The sequence below is a fragment of the Larimichthys crocea genome, chromosome XVII (genome assembly GCF_000972845.2).
Source record: "Larimichthys crocea isolate SSNF chromosome XVII, L_crocea_2.0, whole genome shotgun sequence".
NCBI lineage: Eukaryota > Metazoa > Chordata > Actinopteri > Sciaenidae > Larimichthys > Larimichthys crocea.
The window spans coordinates 19651784-19668985 of record NC_040027.1 but is presented as its reverse complement, the minus strand read 5'-3'; the positions used below and the strand labels follow the sequence as shown (position 1 = coordinate 19668985).

General features: G+C 41.5%; 1 protein-coding gene across 1 annotated transcript in view; it reads left to right on the top strand.

Moving 5' to 3' along the window:
* agbl4 (AGBL carboxypeptidase 4) overlaps nt 1-17202 on the top strand; it is a 249305-nt gene that overhangs the window by 85918 nt on the left and 146185 nt on the right. Inside the window, exon 4 of the mRNA XM_019262716.2 lies at nt 13048-13142. Coding sequence (XP_019118261.1) covers nt 13048-13142 — 95 coding nt within the window. The remainder of the gene's footprint in view (nt 1-13047; nt 13143-17202) is intronic.

Genomic DNA, 17202 nt, shown 5'->3' with positions numbered 1-17202 from the left:
AGCAAGAAAAGCATGCAGGTTTTCCTGAACTCCAATGAACTTGACAAACTTTTCTCTACTTCCCTGCTGTGCTGCTCACTTGTAGATTGGTTTGGCCATTCTGCATAGGTCTTCTCATGTTAATTACACACACTGAAAATAAGAACCATTATGCTTTTGTTAACTTAGAATGAGCCTTATATGTATAGACATAGACTTCCATCGATTTTACCATGTTGGACAGATCAAACACTGACTCTAGATAAGACCTTTAACATTCTTCACACGTTGCGCTCCCACTGTGGTTGCTCTTACACACTTGGGAGGGCAGAGTCACTCGACAGGACTTCACTAGATACTACTAAATCCTACACACTGGTCCTTTAAGACCAGCTCACATTACATAAATCCTGAAGCTCGGTTACCAATCAAAAATGACAATCTTGTGACGTTTCGAATACACACGTTCAGGCCTAAAACCAGAAGCTGCAACCACAATGACAACAAAAAAAACACACACATTGCCTGCAGGTGGTGTTAGTGTCAAAAGCTGCTTTTGTTGCTGTCTTTTTCTGGAGATGGCGACACTGACATGTCGACATCTGCAAGTCTAGACTGATGCCACACAAATTAACAAGCACAGAACTCGTCTGATCATGACAGCTCACCCTTTTGGACAATCTGCAGCCAACATCATAGCTAAAAACAGGTTGGATCTGACAACATGTACGCTGTACTCATGTCAGTCTTCTGAAGAAAGAGAAGAAGAAAGTGGAGGAGTGTGTCGTGGAGTGCAGGAAGTGATTGATATTCTACTGGGGCATCTGCCATTCACAACATTCATACTGAATTCAGTTTCTCAGCACTATGTGTTTATCCAGCATGGCTTCGGGGTTAGTGGCCTCGTAGACCCACCTCCACATGTTTAACACTGACCCACGAGATTGCTTCCCGCTGACACAGCACAACTGTCAGCGATGAGCTTTGGTGTCCTTCAACCTCCATCCTCTCTAATGTAGCTGCTGTGAACACACACACACACACAAACACACTTACACAAAGCCTTCATCCCCTTTTGACCTCATGTTTTGTTCTCTGTTTTCCACAAGACTTCAAATTAGTCTGAATGTGTTATATCAGAGTGTGTCAGACTGAAGGCCTGTGGCAGCAGTGCCAAGAGAAGAGACCGAGAATATGGGCTGCCAGTAGCAGTAGTACTGGACTCTCATTAACCTCCCTACCTCCTCCTCTCTTCTCCAAGTCTCCTTCATCAGCTCATCCAGGCCTGAAGTGACACATGGGCCTCTAGAGTGTCAGTAGCGATAAAGATGCCGCCACTTCAACATTTTAATTGGAACTTCTGCTGTTGATGTGTGAACAGCTGTAGGACGGAGAAGGGCAGATCTATCATCCCTGCCCTCCACAGACCGCCCGAGGTCAAATGGCAGCAGTTACTGTGGCAGGAAAACCCCCAAAGCTCCTGTTTATTTATGATTTTATTGCTCCACCCCTCTTTCTCTCTGCACCGTCCTGCTCACACATCTGCATATTCACGTCTGGTTGTGAAATGACAGAAGAAGAGGGAGCAAGAGAGAGAGAGCATCTGGAAGAGTGTAGGGCTGATCTAGCCAAGTGAAATGACCAGCAAGGACGTATTTATAGACTCGACGCAGGGTTCACACCCTCACATTAGTCGATACAGATACACACACACACGCACACACAGACAAACACACACACACACACCCCGGCACACACTCACATACACTTCTGTGAATCCTCTTCTCTCCCTGCAGACACAAATCCATTATTCATTTCAAAATGACTCATTTTTCGCCCTGTGGCTCCTGGCAGTAGTGCGGCGCCTGACCAAGGGGGGTGCTTTTTCTAATTAATGCAGATTGTGCAGGAAAACAAAAATAACATATTTACTCTGACAACTGATACTACAGGAGTGCAGGCGTGAAAACATTGCAGGGGGCAAAATCTGTTTGACCTATTACAACAGTGCTCCACTCAAGACTGTTTTGAGTGGACACATCAGCTAAGATATCCTCACTCTGTAAAGCTTATGCTTTATATTTGTGTAGATGTTTTTTATTTTACAATAGAGGTAAATCCAAAGTATGCATCGTGTTCTAAAGCAAGCAAGCTTAAGATCAGACTGGCATCTGAAGCCTGTGGCTGTAATTCACCTGAAGCTGTGCACTACCTTTTCTATATCTGAGCTCAGCGGGACTATAGACCTGATAGGTACAAAGCTAACAAGGCCCATATAAGCAAAAGTTAAGCATCACACTATGTCTAAGCAAAGGCAAGAAAACAAGAATTCTCCTCAAGCTGTCCTCCTGAGATGTGATCTGATTTTAATGAGCCCAGCAAATGTCAATGAAAGCAATGCACATGTGTTTACCTCTTACACTGTATGAACTATGTAGTGTGCTGACAGATAGGACCAGAGATCATTATTGAGTCGGGATCACATACAGTACATGCATGCATGCACAGTGCTACATACAGACAGACACAGACACACACACAGGTATCATTATTATATGCAGACCAAGAGCGAGGTGGGGCCACATCTTCTAATTCAAATATTTGATAAGGTGAGACACAGTGCTGCTTTGCATGCTATTAGATGGCAATCTAAATAACATTTACATGTCATTTATGTCTATTTCCTTCTTTTGAAGAGTGGTGTCAGCACTGTGTGCATATTTAAGTTGATGCTTATTCTACTAGCCAGCATGGTTCCTTCCCTAGATTTGCAAATGAATGCAAATATCCTCCCAAGACACGTTTTGAAAGGTAGTGGTTATCAGAAATGGTTAGGAGACACAGTATTTGATAATTCATGGATATAATTCATGGATATGATGTTTTAGTTGAAATGGGTCTTTAGTCAAGGAAATATCACTGGGCGGGATGTTTTTTTTTTCTCTAACCTTGATCTCATGTCATGATATTTTTTTCAATCGGCTTGGAAGTACATGAACATGATATTTATTTATGGCACCAATGTTTTGCAGCAGACTGGTTTTATTTTTCTATGGTGTAGATAATGTTGACAACTTGTAAGCAAGTGACAAAATTGTAGTATACACATATACACATATATGTGTGGCTCATTGTGCTGTATATTCATTGCAGAAAAGAGAAAAGGCAGTTCTTCAACACAACTAATAATAATAATAATGAAACTGTTTAATTGCATTAACTTGAGGCCTCTGAACAATCATTACCAAAAATGGTTTGCGATAATAAAGCAATTACTATTTTGAGACAGCAATTAGCCCAGCACCTTTATTCCGTGCCATAATTACCACCAGCACGAGCAACCTGGATGAATGTTCATCTGTTGGAAGCCTGTGAAGGAGCTAGAAGCAATGGAGAAGATGAAGATGGGCAGGATAGGCTGTCAAAGACCGGGCGTATCACTCTGTGGACGCTATTCCCCTCTGACATATCCACAATAACCCTCAAGAGGAGCGATCGCTTCCCTCTGTCCGCACACGAATTTCAATGTTGTTTTGCACACATCTCTCCATTATGAAAGCTTTTTTTGGTAACGGAGGAGATGTTGAAATAGAGGGAGCGAGATGGAAGGAGCGAGGCAGGCATGGATGGAGGAAGGGAGGGAAGAATGAGAAAGAGAGATTGGTTTTCATGCCTGGTAGTCAGCGAGCCTCTAAATCTCCCAGGAGCGTAGTGGAAGACAGCAGAAGGTTGATAGTCATCCATCACTCGTGACAACCCCACTGCTCTGGAAGGGCCTGACAGCACAGCCCTGCCTGAGAGAGACGGGGGAAAGAGAGAGAGAGAGAGAGAGAGATTGGGGGGGAAAAAACAAGAAGAAAGATAAATAGAAAGAGATGCTGCCTGCAGAATGAGCAAATTAACTCTTCCATGTTTAAAGCAGAAGGCGAAGGGGGGAAAGAAGGTGAGAAGACAAATGTGTGGAGGGAAGAGGAAGGAGGGCAGTGGAGAAGTGCAGCAGTTGGCTGTTACTGCTGCTCTGTTCATCCCTCACTGAGTGCCTGTGGCAGCAGCAGTGCTGCTGCTGAGAGAGTGGAGGTGGACTGGCTGGAACTAGCTCTATCCTCAGATGAAGAACACATGGCTCGTAATCTGGAAAAGGGAAAACTTGTTTTCTTCAGGTCCTCTTGTTCTACTTTTTCTAGTCCTATTTTCATCAGAAATTCATCACGCTTCTCTTTTTATATAACATGTTTGTACAACCCTGTCTCCTAGAAATTACTTTCATTTACTACTAATTAGCAACAGCAAATTAACTTTGAAAGAAACACGATGCCATTTGGATTGAATTTTTTTTTATCAACATATTGCAGAAATGTACTTGCAAAAGGTCCTCTGACAATGAATTGTGTTTGTTTTGTTTGCTAAATCTGCTTTTGCAATACAATATCCACTTGCAATTATGTTTAGGCACTCGCTCGGTTAAGGTTAGGAAAACATTGTGATCTTGTTTCAATACTGAAAAATAGAGTGAAACGTCTTCCCTCCCAGTTAAATTTATTCATACCATATAGTTAATTTGAGCTGATCAACTTAGTTTTGAATCAGTACGTTTAGTATTTAATCACGTCACTTGTGAAAAACAATGTTAGTTGTCTGAAACAGATGTTGCAGTATTTAAATGTGGCAGATACATATTTTGGCAACATTTAGGTAAATAATATCAGATTGGACTCAGCAGATACCCAGGTTAGTAGAGTATTTACTCTACTAACAAGAGTATGTACTCTACTAACCACTAGTTATTATGATTTGCTACGTGACAAAATAAAAGAGTGAATAAAAGTTATTTTGTTTTGTGTCAGCTGGACATATGACATGAGTTTCATACCTATTCATCCATGGCTGTGAAGGATGGTGTGGTCAGAGTGGTAATAAAAAGGGGAACTGCATGTTGGAAGTACATAGGGTCTTATTGCCAGGGAGCTGTCCAAACACCCTGATAATTAAACTGATATACTGGAGTCCTTATATATCTGACAATTTGTTGCTTCTGACCATGATACACCCTACAAATACCGGCGCAAAAACACACATTGCTGACGAAAACACACACTGAGACAGACACTGACAAATCACTACATGATCTTATTATAGTGCCACAATGTTTCTATAGCATGTGGCTTGGTAATTAAATGAAGCCAATAAAAGACTTTCTGTAGAGGTGAACTAATGTTTATCTCTGGGCTTTCACAGCTAGTTTATTGTGTTAGCTGTAAAAAAAATCATCCTTAATACAGAAGGTTAATGTTTTTTGTCCGGTGTTTATTTGTGTGGGTATGTATCTGTGCATGTGTGTCTCTGTGTGTGACCTCCATCAGTGTCTGGAGGGTATTGGCTGTAGCTGTCACTCTGTGCGAGAGAAGCCCTAATTAAAGAAGTTCCAGTTGTACATCGCTTTACAATGGAAGGGGAGAGATTGCCTTTCAACTCACTGCCCAATACAGAAACTTCCTCCTCCGCTGGTTGAATAAAAGAGTCTGATACAAAAAGCTGTGAATGCCGAAACCAAACAAAAGCTCTTTAAAAGACTGTCACCGTGCTATCTGATATCTCCTGGAACAGCACTGCTTTGAATAAATCTTTTTCAGTGAAGGAGCGAGAAGGAAATTAAAAGCTGACATTTAAAAGGCTGCTGCTGGGACTCGTGGCCCCCAGGATCAATAGCTAGGTATCTCACAACTTCCCCCGCATATTAGCTCACTTTTCCACGGGGCATCTCAGACTAAGTACAAACAAACTACTTTAGGTTACTGTGTTGTTTTGTCAGTGTAACTTCATGTGTGAGTGATTTGGGCAAGTAGCAGAGGGGTGAAGGGTATAGTGTTTATCTGTGTGTGTGTTTATATGCCTGTAATGTGTTTAAAGGGGCCTATCATCATCTTCCTTGTGTCAGCACCTTGAGTTGTCATTGGTCATTGGGGACCTAAGCTGTCAGCAACAACATCACACTAAAGAAAAAAGGAGAAGGTAGAAGAGAGAGCAGGAATAGTAAGGTGTGTGTGTGTGTGTTTCCATGGGGTGCTTGTGTTTGTGACATTGCTGACATTTAGCTGTACTGGATGACATTGTCAGCATGTGACTTTGTGAACAGTCTGTCAGGTTATGTACAGCAGACTTAACTCAAGGTCATGCATGTGCTCCCGAAGGAGTGCCTGTACCTCTATCTCCCTGACGCACACGTGTCCCACCGTACACATATGAGACCATGACCTCCGTCCTCTCCCATAGGGGCTCAGGCTGTCCCTCAGTGTTCCCATGTCATACTGTTTTCCCCACCTATTGCTCGCTTGTGACCTTCGTCGCTGTCACCGGGCTTTACAGGAGCTTAGCCGCAGCTGAGCTGCCCTGCTTGTGCAGGCCTTCGCCGTAGTGGCCGCAGAGGAGTCACCAGAACCGTCTGAAAAGACTTCCTGATTTTTAATGAGTTCTAAAATAAACAACTAGTTACAGATGCCCCTGAGCCTTAAAAACTAAAGTTTATTACAGCCATTTGTTCTATTACTGTAGTTATGATAACACTGTACTCACCAAAGTACTTGCTTAAATCTCAGAATGTATTAAAGTAGATAATAAAATGGGTCTAAGGAGGCCCAACAGTCACACAATCATGCAAGTTACAAACAAGATGACACTGTTGGCTGATTGTCTAAATTTAAATTTAACGGTAGTGTAATGTAAGCGCTCCTGTGAGTCGTGAGTGTGCAACAGCAAGTGTAATAAGTCTGTCTGTAAGCTGTGATGGATGTTTACAGCAGACATATTTGTTATAACTTACTGTTTGCCAATGACGTGATCTATTAAAAGTAAAGTACCTAAGTTGTAATAAACCATAGATTTCCACCCAGAGCCCACGTTAGCTCAGATACCAGAAAAGTATCAACTTAGGTGACAGCTGCCTACGAGGATTGGTATCTGCCAGTGACACATTTGGTTTCAAATGTCACCTGCCAGGAAGTGATATCTGTCAGTGGAACATAGTGTCATGCTAGCTATGTAAGTTGCATAACTGCATTATGTTAATACAGTTGAACAGCTGTGACACACGCCAGTACTTACTGTTCAATTTGCACGGAAACATTGAAATATGTTCCTGCAGTCAGGAAGCCTTAAAACCGCATTCTTGAAATGCCTTTAGTATACCATTTTTTTACCATTGTTCCTTCTCCTTATTTTTCATTATAATTTACCCTTACTCTTTAAAATCAATAAATAAATGTATTCATATCCAGCTTCTCAATTCATTTTTCAGAATGATTTGTTGAATGCTGCATAATGCAGCCCACACATCGCTGCACTAGTTAAAGTTCAACATTTCCCACATCATGCTACGTAATACTACCTAATTAGTCATCACCTAACTACTATATGATTACAATATTATTCCACATGAATCTATGCATGTATCTGTGTGCTGTAAACACCCATTTTCACAGTTTGACATATGATGTACATGCGGGGAAATGCTCATTGTGAATTATATGAAAATCAGTGATTGTTTGTTTAATTTAATAATGATAATTTTGCTCTGCAATAAAGCAACAGTTGCTCTGATTCTAAAATCTGGAACGAGATTCATTGTTTGGTGTAATTCTATTTATACAAAATTTGCACAAATTAAAAAAAAAAGTTCACAAAGATGTCTCTATTAATTGTGTCTGGGTTATTCCCCAGAGTAGTGATTAGCTGTGATTGTATTGTATGTAATTGTCAGTTGTTAAAAACAAATTAAACTCTTCACATGAAATATCTTTGCACGAAAAATAACTGAAATGATTATAAAATATAGTAATTTTCTGTTAATTATTTGACTAATCATATCAGCTTTACTTGTATAAACTGTTAGGTAGATTAATTCATAACAAAACAGCACACAGCACATTCTATAAACCCTTCACTGATTGTAGTGACATAAAAAGCAACAATTATTCCCTGTGATGTACTGTAGTGGAAGTCGACTCAAGTAAAGTACAAATACCTCAAATTTATACATCAGTATGGTACTTGAATAAATGTACTTCCGTGGTACATTCCACTACTGCTGCACATGTGTGCTTGTGCTGGACTCTGGATGTGTGTGTGTGTGTATGTGTGTGCGCGCATGTGCGTTGTGCTCCTGGTGGTGTCAGGTAGTCCCCAGTACTGTGGGTAGTTGGCACACTGTGCGTCAGTGATCAGACTGATCAAAGACAACAAGAGAGGAACAGGCAGAGCTGCCAGCAGCTATCAGCCTGCCTGTCTCTGATGGCTGTGGACAGGGCTCACAGATCTGCTCTGCTCGCTTGTGTTATGCTGTGAGGAAATCACAGTGTTAGCCAAGGTGATTCAGTGAACCACAGTTTAGTGATGAGCACTGGTAACCTCACCTGATTCGCAATGTCTCAGCTACATTGTTGTTGTTGTTGTTTTATTGAGACCGCTAGGCAACATTTCTAGTGCAGTGTTGTGGGACTAATAATATTTCTGTGATGAACTGATTTTAAAGAAGAAAAACCTCATTCACTTGCCCTGGTCTGAGCCCGGGGTCAGTAACAAGAGTCCCTGAAGCAGTTACTGTATCTTGCCCCCATTAGCACAGTGGATTCTTGCAGAACAATGATAGGATGATCTGTAGGCCTCCTACAGGAACCACATGAACGCACTCTCTTTTCATATTGTAATCTGCATGTACATCTTGATATTTCTGCAGAATGTGTATACATAATTATGTAAGTAGAAAACAGTGAAACAGACCGATTGTATAGCTTCTCTTTCAGACTGAAGAAATATATGATACTTACTCTTAAATCTATCATAAAGTCAAACTCAGTTCCACTTAGTTGCAGTTTGTCTGGTCAAAAGAACAGCACTTTGGTATTCAAGGCCATCAATACTTTTAGTTAACAATCCTGCAAGTGTTTTATTTTTATGGTTTCAGAACGTAATCTTCCCAGCAGCAACACCTTTTTCATTCTGGAGACATTATTATTTTTCAGATCATTCATAATAAAGTGTGCTCAGCCATCACCATCTAAAGGACAAAGTGTTCATTCGCTCAGTAGAGGTCTTGGACTACACATTTAGAATGGTTTCTTTAATAATTTATCCAGTCTTCTTCCAGGAAGCAATGCTATCTGGCCACGCGCTGGATCGATGGAGATCAAAAGACAGTGTTTGGTCCTAAATGCAATCCTATCCTGAAGTGGCACCAGGAAGGCTATTTTAGGTGCTAAGCTGTGTGGCTGTCTGACTGGCTGGTCTGTTTAAAGTTTAACAAAGAGGTTAGGGTTAGAAATGTGTCATTTAGACACCTCAGTGATGCTAAATGCGACATCTGTGCTTACTTTAACCCTGATGTATGTGTGTACGTGTGACCTTGTGCTTAGTGTAATGTGTTACAAAAGGAAAACTACTACTTTTAAGCAAAGTTTTATTCGTCAATTTTGATTTTCTTGGCTTTGCAAGAAGTATTTCTTGAGTCATTGGTTTTGATCAACTACCTCATTAAGTCCCTGCAGATAAATTATAGTTATCTGCTGCTGTGAGAGAGTAAAAATCTTACTTATTGCACCATTAAGGTTCATTTGAGTTTTGCATGTTGTAAGATTCTGTCAGGCACACTGAGGTTCAGCTGTTGTAATATGCACAAACTGCCTTCATGCAAGTTTTTTCTTATGACAACATCTCACCTGGAGTTATCATTTCCAGAAACGTAATTGTTTTATTTAGTCGGATGCAATATATAAGGACCTCTTTTGTCATCTGTGTGCTGTAATTGTGTGCGTGTGCATGTGTGTGTTGTGACACCACAGAGACACCTGTTCCAGTCTGTAATTCAGCAGTGATGGGGACGGCGGAGGGCTTTGACACGCTCCGTCGACATGACAGCTCAGACAGCATGGATGTTAATCTCTTCTAACTGCTCCCAGCCTAATTAAATCTTCCAGGGCAGCACACATGTGCAGACACACACACACACACATACACACACATGTTCTAAATTGGTCCTGGTTGTGCGCAAGTTTCAACGATCTGGAGAATTGGCCCCACAGCAGTTTGTTTGATTTTAATTCTCTGAAATATATGTGTGCGTGTGTGTGTGTGTGTTTGTGCGAGTGTGCGTGTGTGTGTGAGAGAGAGAAGTAGAGAGAGCGAGATAGAGATGTTTTATTGGTCAAGTATACTCACAAAGAATTTAACTAGTCAGTAGTTCATACTGTACATGCAGTGCTAATCGTCATGCACTGTTCTTGTTTCACATAAAAAAAATTGCATCACTTTCTCTGGCATGTCTGTCAGAAAACAGTACTGTATAAACCTAGAGGTATGCACACAGTAGGACATGCACCACATTTTTTAATCTACTGAAAGAAAAGGACCATATATGTTCCCTACAGCTGTGTGACTTCTGGTCAAACTTTACAAATGATTCTAACTCAGAACTGTGAGGTAACTACATTTTAAGATGTGTTTTGGTGTCCTTTTATCCTCGACCAGGTTAAAAAATACATACCTAACAGGTAAAACAACATACACATACTGTAAGGGTTTAGGTAATTTTGAAGAAGCTTCTGTCAAACAAAGCCCCAAAACTCGATCTGTGCTTGCCTTTGCGATGAGAGGTGATCTTGGCAAATGGAAACACAAGCACAATTTCATGCAAAAAAAAAAAAAAGAAAACAACAAAAATGAATACCAAAAATTGCAGCGATCATGTTGATCTGTGTAAACACGACTTCAGCTGCATCACTCCAAACAAACCGTGATACAGTGGGTTAGTTCGGAGCCATTAAAATACAGAAAAGATGCAAGAGCAAAGAAAAAAAGACCTCTCGACAAAAATGGCATACACATAGAATCCATAGTACGTTTAGTTTAGTGACAGAGTAAACGTTCGGAAATGTGTGCGTGAGTTGAAACAGACTGTATAATGCTTAGATACGGAGGATGTTAAAATATGTACAAAACTGTAGTTGTCAGCTCCCAGTATACGAGACCTAACACTACTACAGTGAGCAGATACTACTCAAAAGGACACTCCACTGTTGTATCTTGGCATATTTGTCTTCCCATGCTGGTCTACTTGTTAGTGCATTAGTACCTTGCTTTTGAGCTCCTCAAAGTTCTTCTTGTTAAAGACAGACTTTGTGATCTGCTGTTTAATCATAGGACGAAAAAATTCTCTTTTAATCTTTTTAGCTTCAATGAAATCAGAGAGACACAGGGGGAGACTAAGACTTCTACATGTGCCTCCCTACCTACCAGCCCACCTGTCTGTGTCCTCTACATCTGTCCACTTTTCTGCTAGAGCCCAGTTTATTTTCCTCAGTAAGTTTCTGTTTCCTACCCACATTTATCAGTGTTGTGTAATTATCTTCTGTCTCTTTGTGTCACTCCCTGCTGTATGTCTTTATCTAGCTACAGTCCCCTTTTCTCTGCTTGACTGTCTCCCACCCTTGTATTGTGTATCATTCTGTCTGCAACTGAGCCTTCTTTTTCTTCGTCCGAGCCTGTGTCTCTGTCATCTGTCCAGTCTCGGCTCCCTCTGAGTTAAACAGGCCGAACAAATAGATTACAAACAGTGGATAGAGTGAAGCTAAGGAGGAAGACAATCTGAATTTGCTGTGGATAAAGAATGAGGAAGGAGGCTGTGCAGTCAAAGAAAGCCAGTGGAGTCAGAGTAAGGCTGTATTTGCCTGAGGGGAAAAGGCTGAAAAGTAGCTCTCGCAACAGATGTGCGGGGCAGTAAAGTGTAATTGAAATGCCAGCAGCAATGGTCTTATCTCCCTGCTACAGGAGCCTGCTGCCAGTCTCAACATCAGTTAGATGTCATTTTACCTAAGTCTGAATCAGCTTGCCACAATCCGCAATCCCCATTCCTCTGATGCTAGGCAGGGGAAAAAAAAGGAGAAATGGATGAGGGGGAGGAAAGGGAGAAAGAAAAGGAGGGTGGGGAGTCTGTAATAGGATTTCAGTAGCACCCAGTTAACTTCCACCACCTGGACTTAGTTGGTAATTTGATATGCCCCATCAATAGGATTCATTTACCTCACCGCAGTATTACCATCGCCATTCATTTGACTTTTTAGAAAATATATTTATTCATTTCTCTCTCCACACTTTCCCACTCCTCCTGATCCTAATCATGCATATTGGTGGCTGGAGGAAGGGGAGGGGCTGTTCCACAATATTCTAGCTAAGAAAGAAAGTCCTTGGGTCCAGTGGAGGTGGAAAGGCAGACACCACGGCTGTCCTCTGTGCTTCAGGCAAAGCTTAATGTTTTGGGCCAGGCAGCATCCCTCCGGGGAGAACCGTAATGTCCTACCAGATTAGAGCGTGGCACTCCTCGGAGCTGCTGCCTTTTATCGGGAACTTTGTTACTGCAACATGGGATCATCTGCGGGACATTAAAGCTGCCTTATCTTGTCACTGTCATGTTAATATGTAGAGCGATTTTGAGTGTTGGTTATATCCACGGTGGCAACTTTTACTTTTCTCTGAGCTTCTTCTGCAGTTATATTTTACAGTCACTCCCAAGTCACATGAGACGGGAAACGATTGTAAAGTCAGTTTGTAGCTTTTCAATCAAATATATTTATACTGCATAAGGCTTTATGTGTTATGCCACTTTGTCATATTCAGTCTCAAATTGTTTTCTTTTTACTTCAGTTCACATTTTGTTTTATTTTAACTACCATGGCCAAATATTACAGGTGCCCTGTGGGCGTTTTTTGTGAACAATGTTATGTTTACATTCAGTGTTACTCACTAAAAGGCATTCTTCGTATCCTTTGTATTTGATGCCTTTTCTTCCTCACAAACATTTTAAAACCTTGATTGTTTACATACATGTTTGCCAGCACACAGCATTCTCCGTCACTGGCTTTGTTAGTGCATTGTTGCATTTCTTTGCATATTACCACAACTAACTGTTTTTCAGAGTGATAGTATGAAACCAGTTCATCATGCTAATAGTCGTGAAAATGTCCACTGGATTTAAATCTTTGGTGGCTTTGATCTCCTTTTAAAATTTTTCTTTTTTTTTTTCAGAGAGTCATTTTCAATGTGGTCAACTTCTCCAAGACCAAGAGCCTATACAGAGATGGCATGTCTCCTGTAGTGAAGTCTACCAGCAGGCCAAAATGGTAAGTGTGCAATAAAAATATTAGCACCAGTTCTGCAAGCATTGTTTTATAGGTAAATGTAAATTCTGTTTAATAATGCGGTTTAATCTGTAGATATTAGTCCACGTTGTGGTCTCTAGAATTTAAATCCCTCTGCAACTTTAAAAAACTTTTATTCTCTGCCCAACAGTACACATTTCCTTTCCCTAACACACACACACACACACACACACACCCACCCTAAAGACTGATACTTTAGATTTCCAGAGTGGATGCGTCTGGGCGCATTAGCATGTGATCCATTGGTTGCCAGTATGACGGCTGTCTGATGTAATAACGCTTGACTGATGGATGCAGAGATATGTGTGTGAGTGTGTGTGTGTGCGAATGAATAGGTGTGGCAGCAGGGAATGGGTCTGGTGCAGTGGGGTTGGCCGCTGCGTCTGCCAAGCAGGCTGGTGTATCCAGTGGGGCGAGGAGGGAGAACAGGGTAGCGTGATGAAGTGTTGCCGTCCAAGAGGAGCCCTGACATCTGTCATCAGTTGATGGAGGGCATCCGCAGAAAAGCCAGGCATCTGCCACCCTGAGCTGTCTGCTTCTGCTAGCGTAGCACCCACACCGACCATACCGTAGCACCACGGTCGCAGGCTAATGGGAGGAGACAATGGGCACGACACTGTAGACAGGAAAGATGAACTGCTGTCGACGATACAGCACAGCGTAACATGATGCAGCTCAGCTCGACTGCCTCGCTCCCCCCTGTTTTGACTCTATGGTGTAGTTGCAACTTTGCACTCAGAGTTTCTCTGTTGTGCTTGTGGAGATGTGGCTTTTTTTCATGGTTCCAGCCACTACTATCTTCCATCCTGCTAACCATTTATTTACAGTGAAGGTGACAGGTGCTTGCTTTAAAATTGGTTTTATTTCTCAGGTAAGTGTTGTAACACTGTCAGTTAAGTTACTGTGTTGACAGTACTTTAAAGAAAAGGTATAATCCCCATTTCTGTACATGTGATAAGAGTCTCGTGCACTCATAATTTAACTGGCATTTTCTAGCTGGTAATTATTGTCCCAGGTCACTTCCTGAATGGTATTGACTTCCCATTTGACATAATCTTGAATGTCTTAGGTATTAATCTGAGCAGCAGCCTTGTTGGGTCATTTAGGTCCCAAAGCTTTCCTTAATACACTAATCATGCAACCCTGGTCATGTTTATGTTTCAATAAGCTCTCATAAATAGGCATTTAAGTGACAGACACAGCTGGAGGTAACGTTGCTGAGGCCCGACTCCAATTACCTCCCCAGGCTAATACTGTTTTAACCACTCCTCTCAGCACTGTGCCATCTAAGAGGCATCATGTCTCATGCACTCGCAGAGCCATTTTCAACTGTCTAGGGCTTCCAAGACCGTAGTTGACATTGTTTGTGTCCACACAAAGTGGTCAAGATGCTTTTAAGACAACCTCCTCTATTTGACTTTCCACGAACACAACAAAGCACAGACAGCTCCTAAAGTAGCAATCTTCTTTTTGACAGTTACAGATATGGAATAAATAAAAAGGCAGAGCGCGGAGAGCTTCGCCTGTCTGATCCAAACTCACACAGGACAGGATCAAGAAGGTACAGCGCGAGGGAGAGATAAAAAAATGAGAGAGAGAGGGAGGAAGAGGGGGAGTCGCAGAGAAACAGACAGAAAGAGGTTGTAGGAAGAAAAAACACAAAGTACAAGAAAGAGAGATTACTAAGACAGCTAGACAGGGAGGAGAGAACGGGAGAGAGAGTGAGCGGGAAAAGATTGCTTCCCCCACCACCCACCACCCCACGTCTGTATTTATCAAAGCAATCGTTAGTATTAGCCCAGGAGTTGAAGCCTTTATCTCCCCGTGCAGGTGCCTTATGTCCTGGGGCCCCAGCATCGTTTGGTGCTGGAGGCTGCGGGGCTTGGCTGGCCTCGGCTAAGCTGGGTGTCTCAGTGAGAGACAACTGGCAGATTACAGTCTTGCAGGACGTTCGCCGCTACAGGTGGAAGGATCTGTCCTCTATTCTTTTTCCCTTCCATCCCTCTCTCCATGACTCCTCCATCCAGGAGACATCAGAGCTGACAGATGCTTGGATTTACTTTCATGCGGTATTTGAAGCTACAGGTTACATGTTTAATAAGTAATAAATGATTGATAAACTAATTTCCTTTTGAAGCGTGTGACAGATTAGCAATCGATTTTATTCTGTGAGCTCCTTTTCTCCTGGAAAGTTAATCAAACATGAGATGAGGAGAAAAAACAGGTACATGTTATGTAATGTACAGTATGTGGAGCTTTTTATTTTTGCTTGTTTGTGTTACGAATAACATTTCTGGAATAGCAAACTAATCATTTATTATTTTATGGACTCATGGAGCTACATCTGTCAAGTTGAGAAGCTAAAACCTGTTTCATCTTGAAAATGTTAGCATCATATTCATTACTCACTGTGAATTCCAAAAATATAAAATCTCCTAAATTAAATTGGCTCTCGTGATTGGTAACTGACTTAAAGTTCAAAGTGAAAAAAAAATGCTAAAGAGTGTCTATGAGGCTGAGGACAGAACCATATTTTCTTGAACTCGTCTGTCGGAGACAACAGCCCCCTTGGTGGCACTAGGTGCCAACCAAACTCCCTGTGGCCTGCTAGATGTTAGACTGCTAGAGCAAAGAATTGCCCAGCATCCTTATTTTCCGAGATAAGCTAATTAGAAAGTCAGAGAGCGTGGTATAATGCAGCTGTTGGAGGCCGGAATGCCATGGGGTGGGGTAATGGCCAGGACGGCTGCATGAGACTGATTGCATCAACCAACAGATGCTTCATACGGAGTCCCGTGTGGAGTAGAGTAAAAGGAGAGGGCACAGTATGACAGCAGAAGATATAAAAGAACATTTTTTATTTTTTTATTTTATTATCCATTAATCTGAAGATTGTTTTTGATCAATGTTCAAAGATAGGATGAAATATCCATCACAAGTTCGCAAAGCCCAAGGTGACATCTTCAGATGGCTTGCTTTGTCCGACCAAAAGCCCAAAAATTAAATAGAGAAAACAGCAGATTATCACCTGGAAGTAGACAGTGTTTGGTGTTGTTGTTAAAGAAAATATGAAAATGTGTAATTGTTGATCATCTGACTGATTTATTGACTAATATTCTCAGTTCTCCCACGTTTGATTGAATATACATAAGTGATTTTACAGCAACATCCTCACTGATATATTTACTTTATGTGCAAGCCTTGATCTAACTAAAAGACCATTCAAACACAATTTACATGTAATTCTATTATTGTTACTCTAACTTCACACCCTAAAATACAGGTCTTTCTAGCTCATTAGATTCGTGATCTATAATATACTGGAAACGTTCTGATGTGCGGTGCCTCTTTTAATTAACTTTCCACTTCTTCGTCAGTCAGTAGGTGTGTGGATAAAAATAGCTACACCTCTAACTGAGCTAACAGATGAACAGTCAGAGTTGGAGGAAATGGGTTGCCAAACATTGCTTCTAAAGTTAGAACCAGCCAACCTTGATCAAGGGTAAATGCTTTTTCCTCTGTTTTTTTATGAGGCAACAAAAAATAAAAATAAAATAAAAAAAATCCCACAAAAACAGAAGACTGCTTTTTGAGCAGGTCAGCTCCGAGTCAGTCAGACAGACAGAAAGACAGACAGATAGTCAACAGTCAGTCAGTCAGTCAGTCAGTCAGTCAGTCAGTCAGGGCAATTTTGCTTTTTCTACTAAAATCCTTCCTGTAAGCGTGTGATGCAACAGCATAGGGGAAATCTATTTTGGAGATGTCTGCCTCTCCATCGCAGTGCGTGTTCACAGTAATTGTTCTGTCAATCAGAACAGCTCTGGCCTGCCTGCTTCCCTTGCCACTTGTTAAGCCCTAGCAGAGGGCGAAGGTAAGGGGAGGTGAGGCAGGGTGAGGGAAAGAGAAAGGCTTCCTTCACTGTCCTGTGTCTCTCTTCTTGCTCACATTTGTCTTTAGTGTTTTTTTTTCCCCCCTGAAAACTCACTTCCTGTCTGTTTGTCCTGTCACCTTTTTACTTATT